Source organism: Synchiropus splendidus, chromosome 10 (assembly GCF_027744825.2).
Source record: "Synchiropus splendidus isolate RoL2022-P1 chromosome 10, RoL_Sspl_1.0, whole genome shotgun sequence".
Lineage (NCBI taxonomy): Eukaryota > Metazoa > Chordata > Actinopteri > Syngnathiformes > Callionymidae > Synchiropus > Synchiropus splendidus.
In genome coordinates, this window is record NC_071343.1 from 7,332,740 (window position 1) to 7,350,783 (window position 18,044).

At 38.7% G+C, this 18,044-nt stretch overlaps 1 protein-coding gene across 3 annotated transcripts; it reads right to left on the reverse strand.

Moving 5' to 3' along the window:
* Nucleotides 1-5,400: 5,400 nt before the first annotated feature.
* On the reverse strand, nt 5,401-17,563 carry spopla (speckle type BTB/POZ protein like a). Of its 3 annotated transcripts, none has more exons than XM_053877745.1 (12): nt 17,342-17,563; nt 16,281-16,360; nt 12,723-12,836; nt 12,428-12,549; nt 12,115-12,266; nt 11,897-12,024; nt 11,347-11,524; nt 9,424-9,479; nt 9,234-9,356; nt 8,578-8,720; nt 8,419-8,472; nt 5,401-6,598 (listed from the first exon to the last, which is right to left on the reverse strand). In XM_053877745.1, exons 3-12 carry the CDS (start codon nt 12,798-12,800, stop codon nt 6,454-6,456), a joined length of 1,179 nt encoding a protein of 392 aa, XP_053733720.1. In that variant the 5' UTR covers nt 12,801-12,836; nt 16,281-16,360; nt 17,342-17,563; the 3' UTR covers nt 5,401-6,453. The 3 variants fall into 3 exon arrangements, with proteins under 3 accessions (XP_053733720.1, XP_053733721.1, XP_053733719.1); XM_053877746.1 differs by having other exon boundaries at nt 12,723-12,845; nt 16,280-16,360; XM_053877744.1 differs by lacking the exons at nt 16,281-16,360; nt 17,342-17,563 and adding an exon at nt 14,370-16,251.
* Nucleotides 17,564-18,044: the final 481 nt, after the last annotated feature.

Consider the following 18,044-nt stretch of genomic DNA (forward strand, 5'->3'; position numbering starts at 1 on the left):
CTCAGGGAGCACATCCATTTTGCGGTGGCCATCAGGGACAGGGGTCTTTTCATTGGCTTCCATTACTCTTATCTGATCAGAGGGAGAACTGCTCTTCTGAAGCGTCAGATCACTCCAGGCTGCTCTCTGGCACGTGTCGGAACACTTCACTCTCTTTGTTTTATGGACAGCTAGAAATCAAGCGATCCAGATACGCGGGCCGAGCGGGACTTATTGATCTGGCGCGGATCACTATCAGCATCACATTTGCTCTTCAGTGAAACTGTTCCTCTTCTTAATCCGGCCTCCAGTTTCTTGCCACTGCTGCTCCTCGTGAGCGTTCAATTACAGCACCGTCTCATGGCAACCAGACGGTTCGCACAACTTCGCCTCTTCCTGTTTCCAGCGTTTCGCTGAAATACTACAATTATCCCACGTCAGAAATGTCCCCGAGTAAGAGGCACATTTAAGACGGGAAGAATACACTTTAAAGGTCAGCAATTGAAAGCTGCCTGTTTTAAGTATGTGGCTGGACATGATGAAGAGGAGCATTTGTCTTTCCAGATTTCCGTTTGCGTTGGCGTCTCCATGCGATTATATATATAGTCTAGTTTTTCCCTTGTTCATCTTGAGGATGAAGAGCACTGAATCAGGATTAAGCGAACATGTAAGGGCTTGGTTCCAATTCATTTTCTAATCCAGTCTTCTACCATGGAAAGTTAAACATGAACATGAAATGAAATTTTCATAACATTCAAACATATGTCAAACTCAATTTTTTATTTTTATTTTTGAACATTGTTTAAATCCTCTCCAATACTGAGAACCTTATTTTTTTCTGTTTTACATACAAAAAAATGATATATACAAAACAGGGAAGTTTGTTGTATTCACTACAATTATTTTCATTTATTGATATATTTTTTGAGTCCTCTCCAATATGGAGAGAACCTTATTTTTTCAGTTCTATAAAAAAATCCATAAAGATATAATATATGAAAATTATATGAAAAATAGGGAATCTTGTTGCATTAGCTGGATGTATTTTATTTATATATTTATATATATGTTTAAAAATTCTCCTCTCTGATATTGAGATTATTTTTGAGATTATATTATTATTTTGCAATATATCATTGTATAATACATTTTTTTTACTATGTGTTTTCTCTGCTCATAAAAATAAATAAAAAAATATGATAAAAAAACATAACTTGTGGCATTAACTAGATTTTATTTAATTTATTCATTTATTTATTTTCAAACCTTAGCTTTGGTTCTTGATGATTTCAATTTTCAATCTTTATTTTTTATTTTTCAATGCATTTTTTCAGATTTTACAAGTGTTTTTTTTTCCAGAATACTTTCCTTTTATGCTACGGATGTGCGCGGCAGGATCTCAGCAGGCATGACACCGGATTCACAACACATCCATGGGAGTCACCAGGTTGGAGACTCTCACAGGATTTTTTCATATACCTTGATAATTGATAAAAAATATTATTTTGAAAAACAGAGTGGGAGAAAAAAATGTGGCTTAAATATGGAAAAAAGACTAAAACATAGACTGCTCAGATAGACAGAAATATTGACTCAAAAAAGCAATCCAAAAATAAATTGTTTTAATATATATTAATATTAAAATAATTTATACATTTAATTCAAGTCAATTCAATACACCTTTGTATAAAAATGTATTGTTATTTATCTACATTAAATCCACATCCAATAAACTCAACAAATCTTCAATAATATACTTCTATTTTGCAATGAAAATAAAATGATAATAATAAAATGACGGTCCTTTCGGAACTAACCATTTAAATAAATAACAGCTTCGCTTCAAGACACACATTTCTGGTGGAGCTCAATGTTTTAATATCCATAATTCAACTCAAATTCAATCTTGATTGGAGCTCAAGACAAGCCTGATGATTAAAATGTATTTTTTTAAGAACATTATAGAGCGCAGGAAATGAGTGCTTTGCATTGAAGAAGACATATTAAATTTGCTTTTACAGCACAGACACTGAAGAGGTAATTACTCCCTAAATTTGCCCAAAATTGGTTCCAAAATGGGCTTCACTGTTATCATTTGGTGCATAATGAGTAGCTTAGAAAAAAAAAAATAAAAAAAATGTTGTGGTTCATTATGACTTGAAGAGCGGTTTCAAGACAGACATAATCATTAGAAAGCAAAGAGGATCACTTCAAGCAAATGAAATCATGAAAACTCAATTTGTCTTTCAACAGTTTGAACAAGTTCCTCAGACCTTAACTTCGCTCACAGATTCCATATTTACATACGCGCGTGTAAAGTTGTGGCCCGGATGTGTTGACATTTCCAACCAAGCTAATGAGCAAACCAGTGGGACGTAATGATGCCGGCGCTTGTGCTCCACGCTTCCGCTCAACTTGGGTGGTTGGACCATGATTAAAAGGTCGGCGAGATGGTATCAAGGCTGGTTCTTTGGATGTTGGCGGAGAGGGCAGCGGCCGTCGGCCCACTACTGCGTTCCAGCCGAGCTGCCTTGTCTTCGCTGCGTACAGGAATTATTAGCACATGAAATAAGAGGGAAGATGTCTTTCATGTGTTCCGTCCCGGAGTACATGACAAGTCACAAGTCACGTCAGCTTGCAACAAACGTGGCGAAGAAGATGCGGCAAATGCAGTCTTCTACCATGAAACGTTAAACATGAACATTCAATTTTCATGACATTCAATATTTTAATTTTTGAACATTGTTTAAGTCCTCTCCAATATTGAGAACCGTATTTTTTCTGTTTTACATAAGAAAACAACTACAAATATGATATATACAAAACAGGAAAGTTTGTTGTATTAACTACATTTATTTTATTTTACTGATATATTTCTTGAGTCCTCGCCAATTTTGAGAGAACCTTATTTTTTCTGTTCTATATAAAAATACATAAATATATAATATATGAAAAATAAGGAAGCTTGTTGCAATAGCAAGATTTCTTTTATTTATATATTTATATATGTGTTTACATTTGTTATAAGTCCTCTCTGATATTGAGAGAACATTATTTTGCCACGGACTGAAAAAGTCACAAGTCAAGTCAGCTTGTAACAAATGTGGCGAAGAAGATGCAGGAAATCCAACATGGAAAGTGGCAAGGCTTCTTTGTTGATTTGGAGTCATTGTTCCATGTGAACGTTGTCTCTGTGAACACTCAACGCTAGTGATGGGCTCATGAGGCTTCACGAAACAGTGTCCTCATTTTCAAAGTCCACTAGATGGCGCTATCCGCTCTAAGATCTCTGGATTTGAACAACCAATTCAATTAAACCTCACTTCATTTTTTAAAGTGGTACAATGAGAACAGTGTTTCATGAAGCCTCATCAGTCCATGACGACTGAACAGTGTTTAACACGAACAAAATTCTTAACACTTGGCATGAAGGTTATGCTAAGTGATGCTTCAGCCCATCACACATGAAGCCTCTATGGGCTGATGAAGTTTGATGAAACAGTGTCCCCATTGTCAGAGCCCACTAGATGACACTCTCTGCTCTGAAACCTCTGGATTTTTTTGTGCTTTATTTTTGATTTCCTTTTCCTTTTGTGCTAAGGATGTGTGGGGCAGGAGCTCAGCAGGCAGGAGACTGGAGTCACAACACAACCATGGGAGTCACCAGGTCAGAGAGTCTCACAGGACTTTTTTAAGTCCCATGATCATTGATGAAAAATATTTTGAAAAACAGAGTGGGAAAAAATGTGGCTTAAATATGGAAAAAATACTAACACATAAACTGCTCAGATAAACAGAAATATTTACTGAAAAAAAAATTAAAAATCATATAAAAAAATAAATTATTTTAATTATATATATATATATATATATATATATATATATATATATATATATATATTCTTATTTATCTAGATTAAATTCACATCCAAAAAAACCAGCAAATCTTCAATACTTTTCTTTTGTAATAAAAATAACATAACAAAATGAAGGTCACTAGAGCGCCACCTACTGAGCTCTGAAGATGAGGGCAGTGTTTCATGAAGCCTCATCAGCCCATAACCATGAACAACCATTTCAATGAAGCCTAACATTTATAAATTAACAGCACCACCTTTTGAAATCTGAAAATGAGGGCACTGTTTCATGAAGCCTGAACAGTCTGAACAGACATTCACAAGACTCTCCATCTTTCTCCCTTTTACCTGCATCTGTTTTGGAAATAGTCTGTTAAGCTCGACTTATAACAGTGGGGCTGAAAAATTCATGAAACCGTGTGCAAATCTGTGGATTTGACCAACCGAGAACAGCAAGAGCGCCACCTACTGAGATCTGAAAATGAGGACACTGTTTCATGAAGCCTCATCAGCCCATCACGAGCTACAGCACTTGTGGGCCATTTACAATGAATAGACAGGCCGTTTTTGCCCCTCGGGCCTTGAGTATGACACATGCTATGATGGCATCTGCAACTTTTTTGACAAAAGAAAAAAAAAACATTTTAGAAATGAAGACCTTGCAATCTTTAAGAGTTTTCTGAACACTGCTTCACAACTTCTTACCGCAGGCCATTTGTGCACACAACAATTAACATCATCATTATGACCGCACAATCTCTGCACTACGGCTTTAATTCTGGCTTCACAACATTGACCTGCCAGAGTCGTTTTTTCTTTCGATCTCGCATCAAGGATGCTGGTTCAATTCCTGCTTCGAACAAACTTTTCAGTGTTGCCACACTGAGAATGCAAGTTCGACATAGTTGCTGGTCAACTAAATATCGGCCTACTTGTAAATGGTTCATGACATTTATCTACTGGTCCCGTAACACACCGCAACATTGGAAAAAGCTTATCCTGTTTGGACCATGACCTGGACTGGATTATGTTTTGGCCGGTGCCGATGGAGCCGGACACCGTGACTCTTGCCCTAGTGGTCTGCACCCAATTAAAAACAAGCCGCATTTTAATCTGTGACTGAAGTCGCTGCCTCCTGAGGCATCGCGAGGCATCTGATAACAACTACATCAACATTTTAAACTGCAGCAACAGCAGCAAATGCAAACTTTTCCGGGTAGTGAGATCATCTGTCGGAAAGCATCAAAATTTGAGAAGATGAATCAAATAAGAGGCAACATCTGACTGCTGGAAAATGTTTAATGTGTTAATGCAGGCATTCATTCAGTCAGACAACTTCATACGTGTCACTTCCGCTCTGGATATCCAACATCAACGCGATGCTGAACGGTGAGTGGGATCCCGTAAAAATGAGGTGATCCTTTTGAATTTTTACAAAATCCTCTCACGTCACACTTCATACGACAACGGACTGAATAACATGACGGGCCCCTCATTCAAACACGATAACATCGCCAGTCGAAGTGATGCTCAGCATCCTACAAACAGCCAAGCATGTTAGAGGAAAGGTCTTTTTTTTTCTTTTTTTTTTTTGCACATACTCGGTTCATTTAGTTCTGCACAAATATGTTGGATAAATGCAGACGAGAAGTCGTTACAAAAATTGTACTTGGACACTTTCTTTGACAATAACATCACCATGCATTAGTCTCTCCACTTTTTGTTAACCACAATATATTGAGAATATATAATATTTGCAAGTTGGCAATACTAAGGAAAGAATTATCAAGATTGTATCTAAAACAGTTCACAGACATATGATCGGAATTATGTCGAATGAGAGAGACCGGGTCAATGATGCTTTTTCTTTTCATGTTTCGCCTAAACGGAGGACAATTTTTGTCTCAATAGGAATTGACACTTGGGTCTTCGGAACGGCAGACTATTATTCCCCCACACATAGAAGCAATACGTCAGACTTTCCTAAACACGGGTCATCTGAAGATGGTTCAACGGTCATTTACATAGAAATGGTGCCATCAATATGGGGCATACACATCTTTTAAAAAGTGTAAAGAACTGACCTTGCACTGAAAGTGTTCATGCTTTTTAATGTCTAGTCACAAAACGGGCTAAACATTACAAATATATAATATTTCCCATTTAGTCAAACCTTTGTTACGTTCCTATCGAACTCCATATCAAAATGACTACTGATGGGAACTAGTGCAACCTGGAGGAGGCCTGGTCTTTGTGACGAAGGCAGGCACAGAGTTAAGAGAGACAAAGTTCTCTAGAGCAGCTCCAGAGCAATGGCAGATATATTAAGGCCATTTCTTTTAAAATGACAGGAAATAAACAGTAGCAGGCAGCTTGACTTTGCTACCCAGACTGAACACTGTTCAGTTGGAGCAGCAAACCAAGCAAGCAAACATCAATTCAATCCGTTTTTTTCCCCCTAAATCCACTGATGCCAGTAGTCCAATTGCAAGCCTCCCCTCATCCCTGGTCAGAAAACTCCACTCCTCTTTATTCAAGTGTGTTCAGTTTTGGTGGAAATAGAATGGTACCCTCGCTAGTTCTTTCTTCACACCACGAGCACAGTCCTGGGGCACGATCAGGACTGTTTTAGACGCTTCCTGGGAAGACCAAAGGGCGGACACTGGGCTGAGGCCAGGGCGCGGAAAGCTTCAGCTACCAAGTGAGGGTGCGACTGGATCATTGACTTCCAGCCTGCGGTCTCCATTATGTCCGTAGCATGACTGTAAGCACACAGAGAATGGGGTTGTCACTTAAGACCCAAGACTAGGCCCATTAAAAATCAATAAACAGAGAAGAGACGCTAATGGTATTAAGCAGAAGGAGGCAGCGAATGAGACTCAAGAACTGTCAGTACTGACGACATCAATAGGAAATTAGACTCTATAAGCATTTCACAGTTAAAACAGCGCAGGACAACACGCTGTGCGCAAGTGTGTGCACTTGCACGCACACACACACTAAAGGAAGCCATCCTGCTTTACTGAGTGTCAGCAGTGCGTCGACATCATCTCAGACCCTCTAAAAAACACTGAGGAAATAAGGAGCAGAAGGCTCCAGCTGCCCTCACACACAAACAGGAGGACAACAGTGCCTTGCATTGGGAGACGGTTAGCGTCCTAACCAAGTAAACAGCAGTTGGTTAGCACCAGGGTTTCTGGTACGTGCTAGCCAGGGCTGGGCAATTGGATTTCCTCAAGGGCCACATTATCTACCGTGACTGTTATGAAGGACCTTCTAGGGAAAACACAGTAGGGAAAAAAAGTCTTGAATTTAATTTGATTTTGTAGACTTAATAATATAAAACAAGGTGAAATAGGAATAAGGCTAAACATGCCATGACATGTTTAAGATACATTATTAGATTTTTTTACTTTATGTATATTTTCTTTAAAGATTGTCAATATAAATCACGAATACTGGAAGTGGTGATGATCTTGGTAACATAACGATGGGAATTTTTAATAGCTTTTCAATATCAATTATCTTATGTGGTTTTGCGATGACCTCACACGGACTGCAAAAACACAGATAAAGGGAAGCATTAGGACCTGGGCCGCACTTAATGTGGCAAAATAAACGCCCGCAAGCCTTCAGAATTATCTTTAGGTTTCGCATAACAAATGCTGTATAAATCACTCACAGAATGTAAAGTTTACATCTGCGCACATTTACAAACTTCAAAGCTTAAAACACTGAGGAAATGTGACACTGCTCTGCAAATGATTTCACACAGGCGTCTCAACCTCCTGTCCAGTTGTACAGTGTTCCCTGCACATAAGAACGAAAAATCTGGCATTGATCATCATCTCTCAGAGTTTGAGACCTAATAATCCCCTCAAAGTTTTTAGCCCAGCACTGATGGGTTTAGTGTTAAATATTCAATAACCACTAAGACTCAAATGTGGTCATCATACATGATACTGAAGTTTCAGTTAATAAACAAAGCTGGATTTCATTTGTTTTAATTGTTAATGACAAGTTAAATTTTTTACTAAATGTGATATGAGTGAAAAAATAAAAAAGTCTGTTATGTATGGGACATACAAAGTAAATGTCCACTTAAATTGCTGTAGAAACTGTAACACAACATTGTAAGTTATGGATATATTTGATGTCCCTCGAGCCTTGATAATCTATGTATTGATATGCGGCTGAATTTTCCCTTTTTCGTAGGCAACTTTTTTTTCCCCTCAAACAATACAATGAATGAAGATAACGCTGCGGGGGAAAAAAAGAAATCAAAAACCCCAGAGTCATCCTTTTCAAGGTGTCCTACAACACAGTACGTCATTTGAAAAAATAACTTGCCACATTGTTTGCGTCTGCTCTGAATAAAATCGTACAAATGTTTCATTTCCTGGCTGAACGCAGGTACGAGTCTATTAATATAGTCGGATAGAAAGATATGGCGGCTCAAAGTGAACAGGCAAATAGCACTCTGTCTGGCGCGGCTAAAACAATGAATTCTAATGCATCTGGTGTGGAAGGAGATAAGAGCGTGTTATTAATCTTGTGTCACATATATCAGCTAATTACATACTTGCTATTCCAGTTCTTTCCATCTTTACAGCCCAGCTGTCTCAGGACACTGCACCTATAGCAAGGAGATAAAAAGGTAAGCATTCAGGGCTGGTAAACACAAATGGCAGCAGGAATTTATCACCAGAGTATTTTTTTTCCCCTCTTCTCCGATACTTGCCTGTTGATAAAATCTATGGCTTGTGCTTTGAGCTGCTCAGCGCTGTGCAAGTCGGCGAGGATGAGGGTGTCGGCCACATTCTCCACTGAGAGGTTGTTGCACAACGCCTCTTCACACATGACTTTTAAACGCTCCAGAGCGTACTGCGGCCGTGACGAAAGGGAGATGCTAATTAGAGGCTTGCACTCATGAGCACACAATAAAGACAAAAGCAGGAATCAGGAAATATAATTAACCATTCGGGCTCTGGTCCAAATTGGACATGGGTGAGCTGATGAAAGACTAGAGAGGTCAATACCAGCCGGGCCCTGCAACATTTGCACAATACTACATCGGCAGTGGAATGGAATTCAATTAGAGCTTTACATTTAAATGCAGCCAGAATGACCACTTTCTTTTCCCCGATAACCCTGGGACAGGTGGTGGTCAATGAAATACATGTATGAAAACCAGCTCCTTCCAAAGAGCACTTTAAAAAGAGTTACCATGGTAACCAATGTGGTTACCACGGACAGACCAGACGCTTACCCATCATTCTGTTAAAAAAAAAAAAAAAAAAATTGAAATTGAAGTTTAATAAATTAACAATACATTTACAAAAAAAAAAAATATCAGGCTCAACTGTGTTATCGAAACTAGAAATAAATGGGTCTTACTTTATCAGCAGCTGCCAGCAGGTTGTCAGCCATCTTCTCAAGATTTGGGGCCTTTCCAGTATAAATGAACCCCATCATTTCCTTAAAGACCTCAGGATCCACGTCACTAATGTCAACACGGTTCTGAGGGAGAAAAAAAAAATAATTGTAATTGCGCCACATTTAAGTGACAGAGTTAAATAAATCCTACCTTTTTACTCTCCTCCATTTCATGTTCGAACATGGCATTGAACACAGGAGATCTTGCTGTGAAACAAATAATAACCATCAATTAAGGCTCAACTTACAAACTTGCTGTATTGTCAGAAACACTTTCAAAAACATGCTGCATCAGCACCAAGTCCTCCCAACAAATTCTTCAAGCACCATTTGGAAAAGTAAAAAGAAATTGTAAAGTTGCGACGTTGTCAGCATTTCCTCCGAAAGCTACAGCTGCCATCACAGAGTTCAAATGCAGACAGGCTGGAAAAAGAGAGCTGGGCTTTCTATCTCCAACATCCCACTGTCATCTGGGTCAAGCCGGGCCAAGCAGTGGTAGTCAGGCGGATTAGCACCGCTGCAGAACTAGGCGGCTCCTAATCAAGTCAGGAATAAAGACCCTTGGTCGCCTTTTGAAGTGCCTATGGCTACACAACAGAGGCCATTGAGAAGAGGCATGACATGTCCTGACCCTGCCATTTCAACTGCTTTTCTCAGGGTGGCTGTTTGTTCAGGGCTACGTTCAGACCTGCACAATACAAGGCACCGTGGTCCTCACTCATTTGCATTGAATCACGCAGACAAGCTGAACCAGCCTCAACTTCTGCCAGACAGATGGATGACGCAATTTTCATTCCAACTAAGAAACATTCATGTAGCTCGAGACTTCCAAAACAACATGCAAAATATAGGTGCAAATCATGATTTTCTCCAACAACAAAATACATAAAATGTCTGGCTGAAGTAGCATATACTGCAGTTGGAACAGAGGAGACATTTTCCCTCCCTCATTTCATACAGTTTAATACTGGGTCTTAAAAGCACCTTACAGCAGAATGGAAACATCAACCCATTTCAAAACAGAAGTTTGAGTCCTCCGGTATGCAGTGCAGAACATTTGAAAACATACAATCAATCAAAAATACACGAGGACCACTGTTTTTAAAAGTAGTAAAAGTAGAACCTGAACGTACACAGCCTTTTATGTGGTGAGGTGAACAGTTTCAGGGACTTTATAACCCACTTCCTTGATAAAATTCACACCAAGTTCACAGGAACATGTCTGCCGCATCATTAAAATCATACTCGTGCGACCTCAGCTTGTACCTTTCAAAACAGGGGAAGCAGATGCTCTATAGTGAGCCTCGGAAACTGTGAGTTCTAACCAGATCTCTCCAGAAACTGCCAAGCACCAAAATAAGCAAAAGAAAAACCCAAGCAATTCAAAAGGTTTAGAATCTTTCGATGCACAAAAGAATAAGGGGCTTCATTCATACTGCAATACATAAAATTCAATCACATTTGTGCTCAACTGAGTGGCCAAAGATTACATGGGTGTAAAACACAACAATGTGACAACAAAAGAGCTATCAAAGGCTTGTGGGGTTTGGTCGGGAAGGGGAGCAAGTTTCAGACTGTTTATTTGCACAGAACAATTCATACACAAGGAAACCCAAAGCTACACTCGGGTAAAAATAATTTAAAAACTATGTGGAAAATAATTAAATGAGCAACTGCAATAAACTCAAATATTTGCAGGCCTCATCACAAAGAGTCAACAGTTTGTGCTGACCTGAGGTGTATAGAGTGTTTGTTCCACAAGCAGGAAGCTTAGACAACTCTGTTTCACCTTGCTTGGTCTTAGCCCAGGGAATGCTCTGTAAACATGCCCCGGATAACCCGAGGACTCTGTATGCTTTGCAACCAACCGCCATATATTGATGCCCAAGACCATTCTTATAGAAGATTAAAAGGACAGGAGCATCTGTTTGTTGTGAAGGTGTGTATCAAAGAAACGGTGTGGACACAGCCTCTAACAATTTGCCTCAGCTCCGTCCTTCTGTTTTTGTTTAAATGCAGAAATTCCACAATCTGTTAACTCAGCAAACACCAGGGGGTTGGAGGACTTCCTTACCTGCTAATATGGATTTGTGGGCTTTGAACTCCTGCCCTCCCACATAGAGGCTGCAGTCTGTGAAGCGTGAACACTCCCACAAGTTCCCCAGGTCATCAGACAACTGGCACTCGGGTACTTTAAGCATGTTCATGTTCGACTGGCCCGAAATGTTGACAGAATCCTGGACAACACTCACCTATACAATAGACAAATCGCAGAGAAGAAAATTAATTTCACTTGAATGTTGAAACTTGAAAGTGCATTTTCTTTCTATATTTCTAAATAATATTTGACAGAAATTCCTATCACAGCTTTTGGTCAAATTACTTCCAAATCCATTAACAGATTTCTCTCCAGCACCAAATAAAATTATCTTGTCCAGCATTGTTAATAGAAAAATGAACTTGTCAATGAGGTAAATGTAATTTAATGCCACAGACAAGACAAACAACAAACGAGTTCAGACGCTTGTGAAACTGAATTGCATCACAATGCACTGGTGTTTTGAGAAAAGAAAACAAACCCATGAGTGAATACATAAGAAATAAAAAAGGAAACAAAACCGTACCTCACAGAACAGAGTGAGCTTGTCATCAGGCAGAAGTCCATTCGCCTCATCAAGGAGGAAATCTCTTCTGATAAACTTTTTGAAGCCCCAGTCTTTGCCTTGAACAAATCTGTATGCTCTTTGGCTTTCTGCAACATCGTAACAAGTACAAATTATTTTCTTCCATACAGCAAAAACACTGCAATTGTTAACATTATTTTCTGTGCAGCTGTACTCACCCATTGCTTTAGTCTCTTCTCGTTTAGCATTCAACAAAGAAAATTTAAATTTAGCTCTGACTTCACTTTTTGGACAACTAACAAGAAGTAAATACAATGAGAGATAATCTTTGCTTTCGTCGTCAAGTCCCTTTGGATTGACTCGCAGACACCTGAAGAAAAAAAAGAAACTTCAGTCAGATACAGGCTAATTCAAATAAGCCTGAGAGGTTTCGGTCACAAAATTATATTGCATGTTGCAGTTCACAGAACATTATTCAAAAGCTTTTTGACAACATATGGTGTGAATCCATAACACATTAAAAGTACTGACCACTTCATTTTGTCATTAGGGCCAGAGGAAAAGGTCGAGCTCTTCAACACCTCCCCCATTTCTTCTCTACAAAAACTAAAGTTATTTATAGTCCACATGTAGGAGAACTTCACAACTTTGACCTAAAAGTAGAGAACATTGAAGTTTGAGAGGTCAGTCAATTAAAAAAGATATACTTTGAAAACATCAATGAATAATGAACAGCAAGATTAAAAGGAATTTTGAAAGAAAACAACCAATTGTCAAACAGGAAATGGAGTTGGGGGTAAAGAAAATGGTGATAAATTTCTCCAACCTGTGTGTAACACCAGCTCTCTGCCACCGGTCCACTTGACATCTCCCCAGGAGGGGGAGGGGTTGGAACCCGTGACATCTCCAGTTCAGAGGTAGCACTCACGTCCTTAAAGCGCTTCCCGTTCCAGAAAAGACAAACACATAATTTTCATAATGCGGCACACAATGGCATAACAAGTGACATATACAAACACAAACAAAAAACATAAATGTAATGGTCCTTGCACCACTTTTTATCTTACAAAGTGATCCCGGTCCACCAATGTTCTGTATAGAACACACGACATTGTTCACGTAATGTCTAAGACAAAACAAATGTTTGTTAGTTTTATGAATGAACAGGAGGACATAGAGTCAGATATAACTTCAACAGCAGGCTATGTCCACACAATGTTTATAGCTTGACTTGTCTCACATAATTCTGAAGAAATATCTGACCAATGAAGAGTCAGATATTTTGATTGTTGTGGACCACACTCTTTGTTGCAGCTTTGGGGATGCACATGAAAGCGACTCCAATAACTATGTTTTGCTCTTCAAAAAGAACTGTAATGTCAATACTTCTGTTATTGTCCACAAATCAATATGAAGCAATACATTGCCATACATTTAATTGTCCTGAAGTGTAGCCACCGAGATGAACACAGCATTTAATGCAGCAAAGTAAATGTAATTGAGAAGTAACAATTAGAGCGAGAACAGAAAGGAAGATTTTTAATTGACACAGGATCAAGAATATTCCCAAACTAAACACGCTGCATCCTGCAGTACCAAATACTAATTCAAATATTGGGACCTAAAATGATTCGTGCCAACTGAGGAGAGGTGCGAGAATAAAGATAGCGAACTTCCCTGAAAAGAGTTGTGTTTGTGTTTAGAGCATTTACGGTGCTATATCTTGAAGTGAGAGCAGCCTTTGCAAAATAGCACCTTGAGGAGTGTTGACAAACACAAACCAATGCTGGAAACGATTGAAAATGTGCAAGAGAGAGCAATCAATTTCGAGCCTAAAGTCCTGTCCACAGCAGAACAAAACTGGAAATTAGGTGCGTGACAAATAAAGCCATTACATGAACTTTGGAAACCCTGTCTGCCCACATTTCCAACTATCTCACAGGGACTAAATGAAAAGAAAGCACTTTACTCATTTGCTCCTGCTCACCCTTAACAGGGTCACAGGGGGCTCTGGCCTAACCAACTACGACATGGCCACACTTCTTCCTTTTTACTGTTGAAGGCATCTGGTGCATTTAACAAGAACGAAACCACAGAAATAGTCACAAACAATTGGAAACAATACTCCAGAAGTCAAGAATAGGGATGAGTATCACAGTCACTTGCATAAATCTATTCAAGTTCGATTCATAAGTTTATATTGTTCCGAAATTGATTCATATCTATTATGAATGAATAATGAAAATTGCTGAACTGTGTGCAACAAAAATATTATTGGAATAATACAACATTAATTTTTTTTTTTTCTCACTTGTTGACTGTAAGCTTTTATTATTTTGCTGCTCAGCCTCCCCTTCTGTATAGCTCACTCCAACATTACAGCTATCTATGTGCACAGTGGTGTGGCTTGTCAGAACCTCAACGGTCTGTAAAGCATGAGACATCACTCCAGGTGGATTAAGTGCATAGTTACCGTCATATACATCTGTGTTTAAAGTGACATCCAGCCGTCACCTGCGTCAGCCATAGTGTGTGTTTATATGCAGACTTCTAAGCTTCAGCCGGATGTAAACGTCTGCCGTCAATGACGCGTACATTGATATCATGCTCTATGAATCAATATTGAAGAGTTTAATGAACTCAACACTAAATCGAATTAATCGATTTTTTTTAACCCAGCCCTATTCAAGAAGTGTCAAGTGTGACACAATTTAAAGACATTGGTAGATGAGGTAATCTGATAAGATGCTTAACATCAATGCTTCCTTTATCCCATCACACTTTGAAGGAAATGTACAAAAACCCACAGCTACCAAGAAGCTCAAACAAAGCACATTGACCAGGAAGTTGACAATAAGACACCCAGGTCGAGGAATTCCATCTCCAACATGCAACAGATGCAACAAATCCAGTCCACTACTGTCGAAAGGGACTGTTTGGGATATTCAATGGGCATCAATTATCAAGTCCAGGTGCAAAATGAGAGAGAAAAGACTTGCATGCAACTTTGCTATAATCTCCAGAACTACGTTCAACTAGCGTGCAGTTACTCCTAAACTGGCCATTTATACTGAATCATTGTGAACAGATGTTTTGCTGATGCACTAATTTCAAACTGCAGAAATATATTTGGGGGAATTGAGTCTGAGAAATGTTTTATTTCAACATCAGCTGACAAAGGTGCAGGTGAGATCATTCATTTCCCAACCAATTCCATCCCCCACCCAAAGATCTAAACATTCCAGCTAGTCATGGTGTGCCCAAATACTGTTACCTAGCTTGTTGCACATTGGCCAATACTGAAGAAGTAGAAACCCTAAGGCCAGAAATCACATAATGGGATACACTTTGGATTCCAAATGGCTGCCAGTGGCCTTACTGATGAAATGTGATATGGAGGAAATGATATCTTAAAGTAGACTATTTCTGCTCAAAAGTCCCATCGCATTCTTCCGTGACTAGATACACATACCCTGATCATACGATACATTAAATAGAGAGCCCCTTGTTGTGTCCATGTTTTGAAGAGTAAATTATACTTACAGTTAGAAGCAAACAATACAAACTATCTTGAGTACATACTTTTAAAAAAGGATCAGTTATAGGATTTCTGCTACAAGTAAAGAATCGTGGTAGAGCACCACAGCAAAATAAAAGCCGCCACACCTTCAGCTGTTTATAGTGTATGAATTATTCATATAAATATGGTCCATATATGCACACTATTCACGGACCATGATGAGAATCTTACTGTATTCTGCAAAGATTGGATTTTTGAAGTATATAAACATTGTTTATATACCTATATATCCTTCAAAGCAACATTTAGAAGGATTCATTATGAACGCTTCGGATGTCACGAGTCAACAGATGTAGTAAATTACATGACTTTTGTTTTTTTGGTGGTTACATCCTTCATCTCTCAATCAACAATGATGTTGGCTGGGCATCATGACTGTTCGCTCCTCCACCGGTAGTGACCATGCATTTTCTGTGAGAAATGTATTACTGTCTGCCACTATTTTCATTACCAAAGGGTGAGGTCACCATTATTACATAAGCATAATGGAAAATTTGCAGGCATTTCTACTTTCTTCAGTACTAAATATTTAGCAAACCTCAACAATATTGCACTGAAGCATGACTCCTTTCTGCCATCACACAACTACAAAAGGATGTTTGTCGGCAGAACACATCAAGAGGCCACAATAACAAAATGTTTCCCAATTGCTGATACATTTACTTGTTTTCTGCACCATAGTCAATAGTACTATACTCTTAGTACTAGTTGGACACAAGTTAGCAAAGTTAGAACCTGTCAAGAAAATTATGTAATGTCAATATCAAAATGGAAATGAAGTTTGTAGATGAAAATGTGAATTACCTCTTCAATATCTGAAATTGTTCAAAAAGGAAGTTTAAGTCACAACAGGATACTTCATGGCCCGATCTTCAAGTTCCGGTCTGCAGAGTAACAAGAATAAAAAAAAAGAAAATATTATTAAAATAGGTCATCGATCATTTTTAAATATCTCAGATGAAACATCCAACTTTTGTAATGAGGACTTACACATACATAAACCGTTACACATATCTCCAATGTTATCACTCAAAATCATATGCATCACGTACATTGCACTGTTGATGATTAGTTAGTTGGCCATAACTCAGTTACTGACTGTCAAAGAAACGTTGGTTTGTATCATCACCAGTTCAAACTAGTTCTGAGGTTAGGAGCTGTCCAGATTGTAGTCAAGATGTCTTCACCAAATCCACTAGTTAAGCCTTAAACGCTGTGATCCAACACATGAGGAAACATCCTATGTACAAGGCAAGACTCTTCAAAACCGGTGACAGAATGGAAGACTGCCAGCAAACATAAAACACAGCATTCAAAAACGAAAGAAGGCACATTAATCAATCGTCCACAGATGCCATCAAACGTAAAAATGCCAGCATAAATCACATCTCATTCCACTACAATATTAACAGAACACAGCAGGAGCTTCATAGAAATACAAATAATGACCAACTCGTCCGTTGTTTGGTGCGTCCCATCACATTTACATGAGCACAGCAAAACAACTGAACTAATCGTTCTAACTATGGGCTGAAATACTCAACCATGTAGCAGTAGAAAGGTCGAATTCGAAGTTACGTTCGCGATGAATTCACTCCATCTTCAACCCACAGCCGAAGCTAACTCTAAGCAGCTAGCACAACATAGACATCAACGGACACACGTCTATAATCATGTTACCCAAAAATGTAGTTGTGTATTACTTCCCGAATCCTACGGTATTCTAACAACACGCCATTAAGACTTTATGTAAAACGAAGGCCCATGCTTGGTATCGATGACAGGATGCTAACTAGCGTTAGCTTAGCTCGCTAATGCACCGACTGCTGCGAAAAAAAGTTAAAAAATATAAGACGACGGCGTACCTTTCAGTTTCATACTTCCGTATATGTCAACTGTTTCATACAGCTTCGTGTCACAGTGGCGCCGATCACCCACAGTCACTTTGAACTGTTTTTTAAAGTGAAACTCTTCACAAGGTTTCTTTGTCTAATTTCTATCAGAGCTAGCTACCATCTGTACAGCTGGCTATTTCGCCTACTCCGCATGCGCAACGCTGCCGAACTTCCTGCCTCAGCTCGTTAGATCAGCTGGTTCCAACAATAATAAGTTCAATTGCGGTACATCGTGATCATAAACGTACACAACAAAGTCAGTACCTTTGTTAACTGCACTGACATTTTAGGAAGGTAAACATACACTTTCATTACATCACTTTTATCCCTCGACTTTCGGCAGGGTTTGGTTTGTTTATAACTTATAAAGATGCAGCCAATTGGTGTTTCTTTTAAATAAGAATAACATTTGCGTTTGTTTGTGTGATGCTAAGTGTTTAATATAAACGGTCAATGTTATGATCTTAATGCGCCCTTAGATGGCACAAATCACATTTTTTTTTAAAGAAATTATATTTATTCAAATAGAACATTGATGATAATATATTTTTAATATACTACATGTTTTATTATTCCGGACATGGGACATTTAATCTGCATTTATTCAACACTCATTTCAAAACTGCCAAACAAATGTGACCTTTTTTTCCATCCATTCATTGCTCTTTAAATT

Excerpts from the sequence above, each read along its gene's own strand:
- spopla (XM_053877744.1), bottom strand. Across the intron at positions 12,267-12,427 it reads CCTAATGACAAAATGAAGTG|GTGTCTGCGAGTCAATCCAA; the intron begins GTCAGTACTTTT and ends TTTTTTCTTCAG. Across the intron at positions 8,473-8,577 it reads GCCATAGATTTTATCAACAG|GTGCAGTGTCCTGAGACAGC; the intron begins GCAAGTATCGGA and ends TCCTTGCTATAG.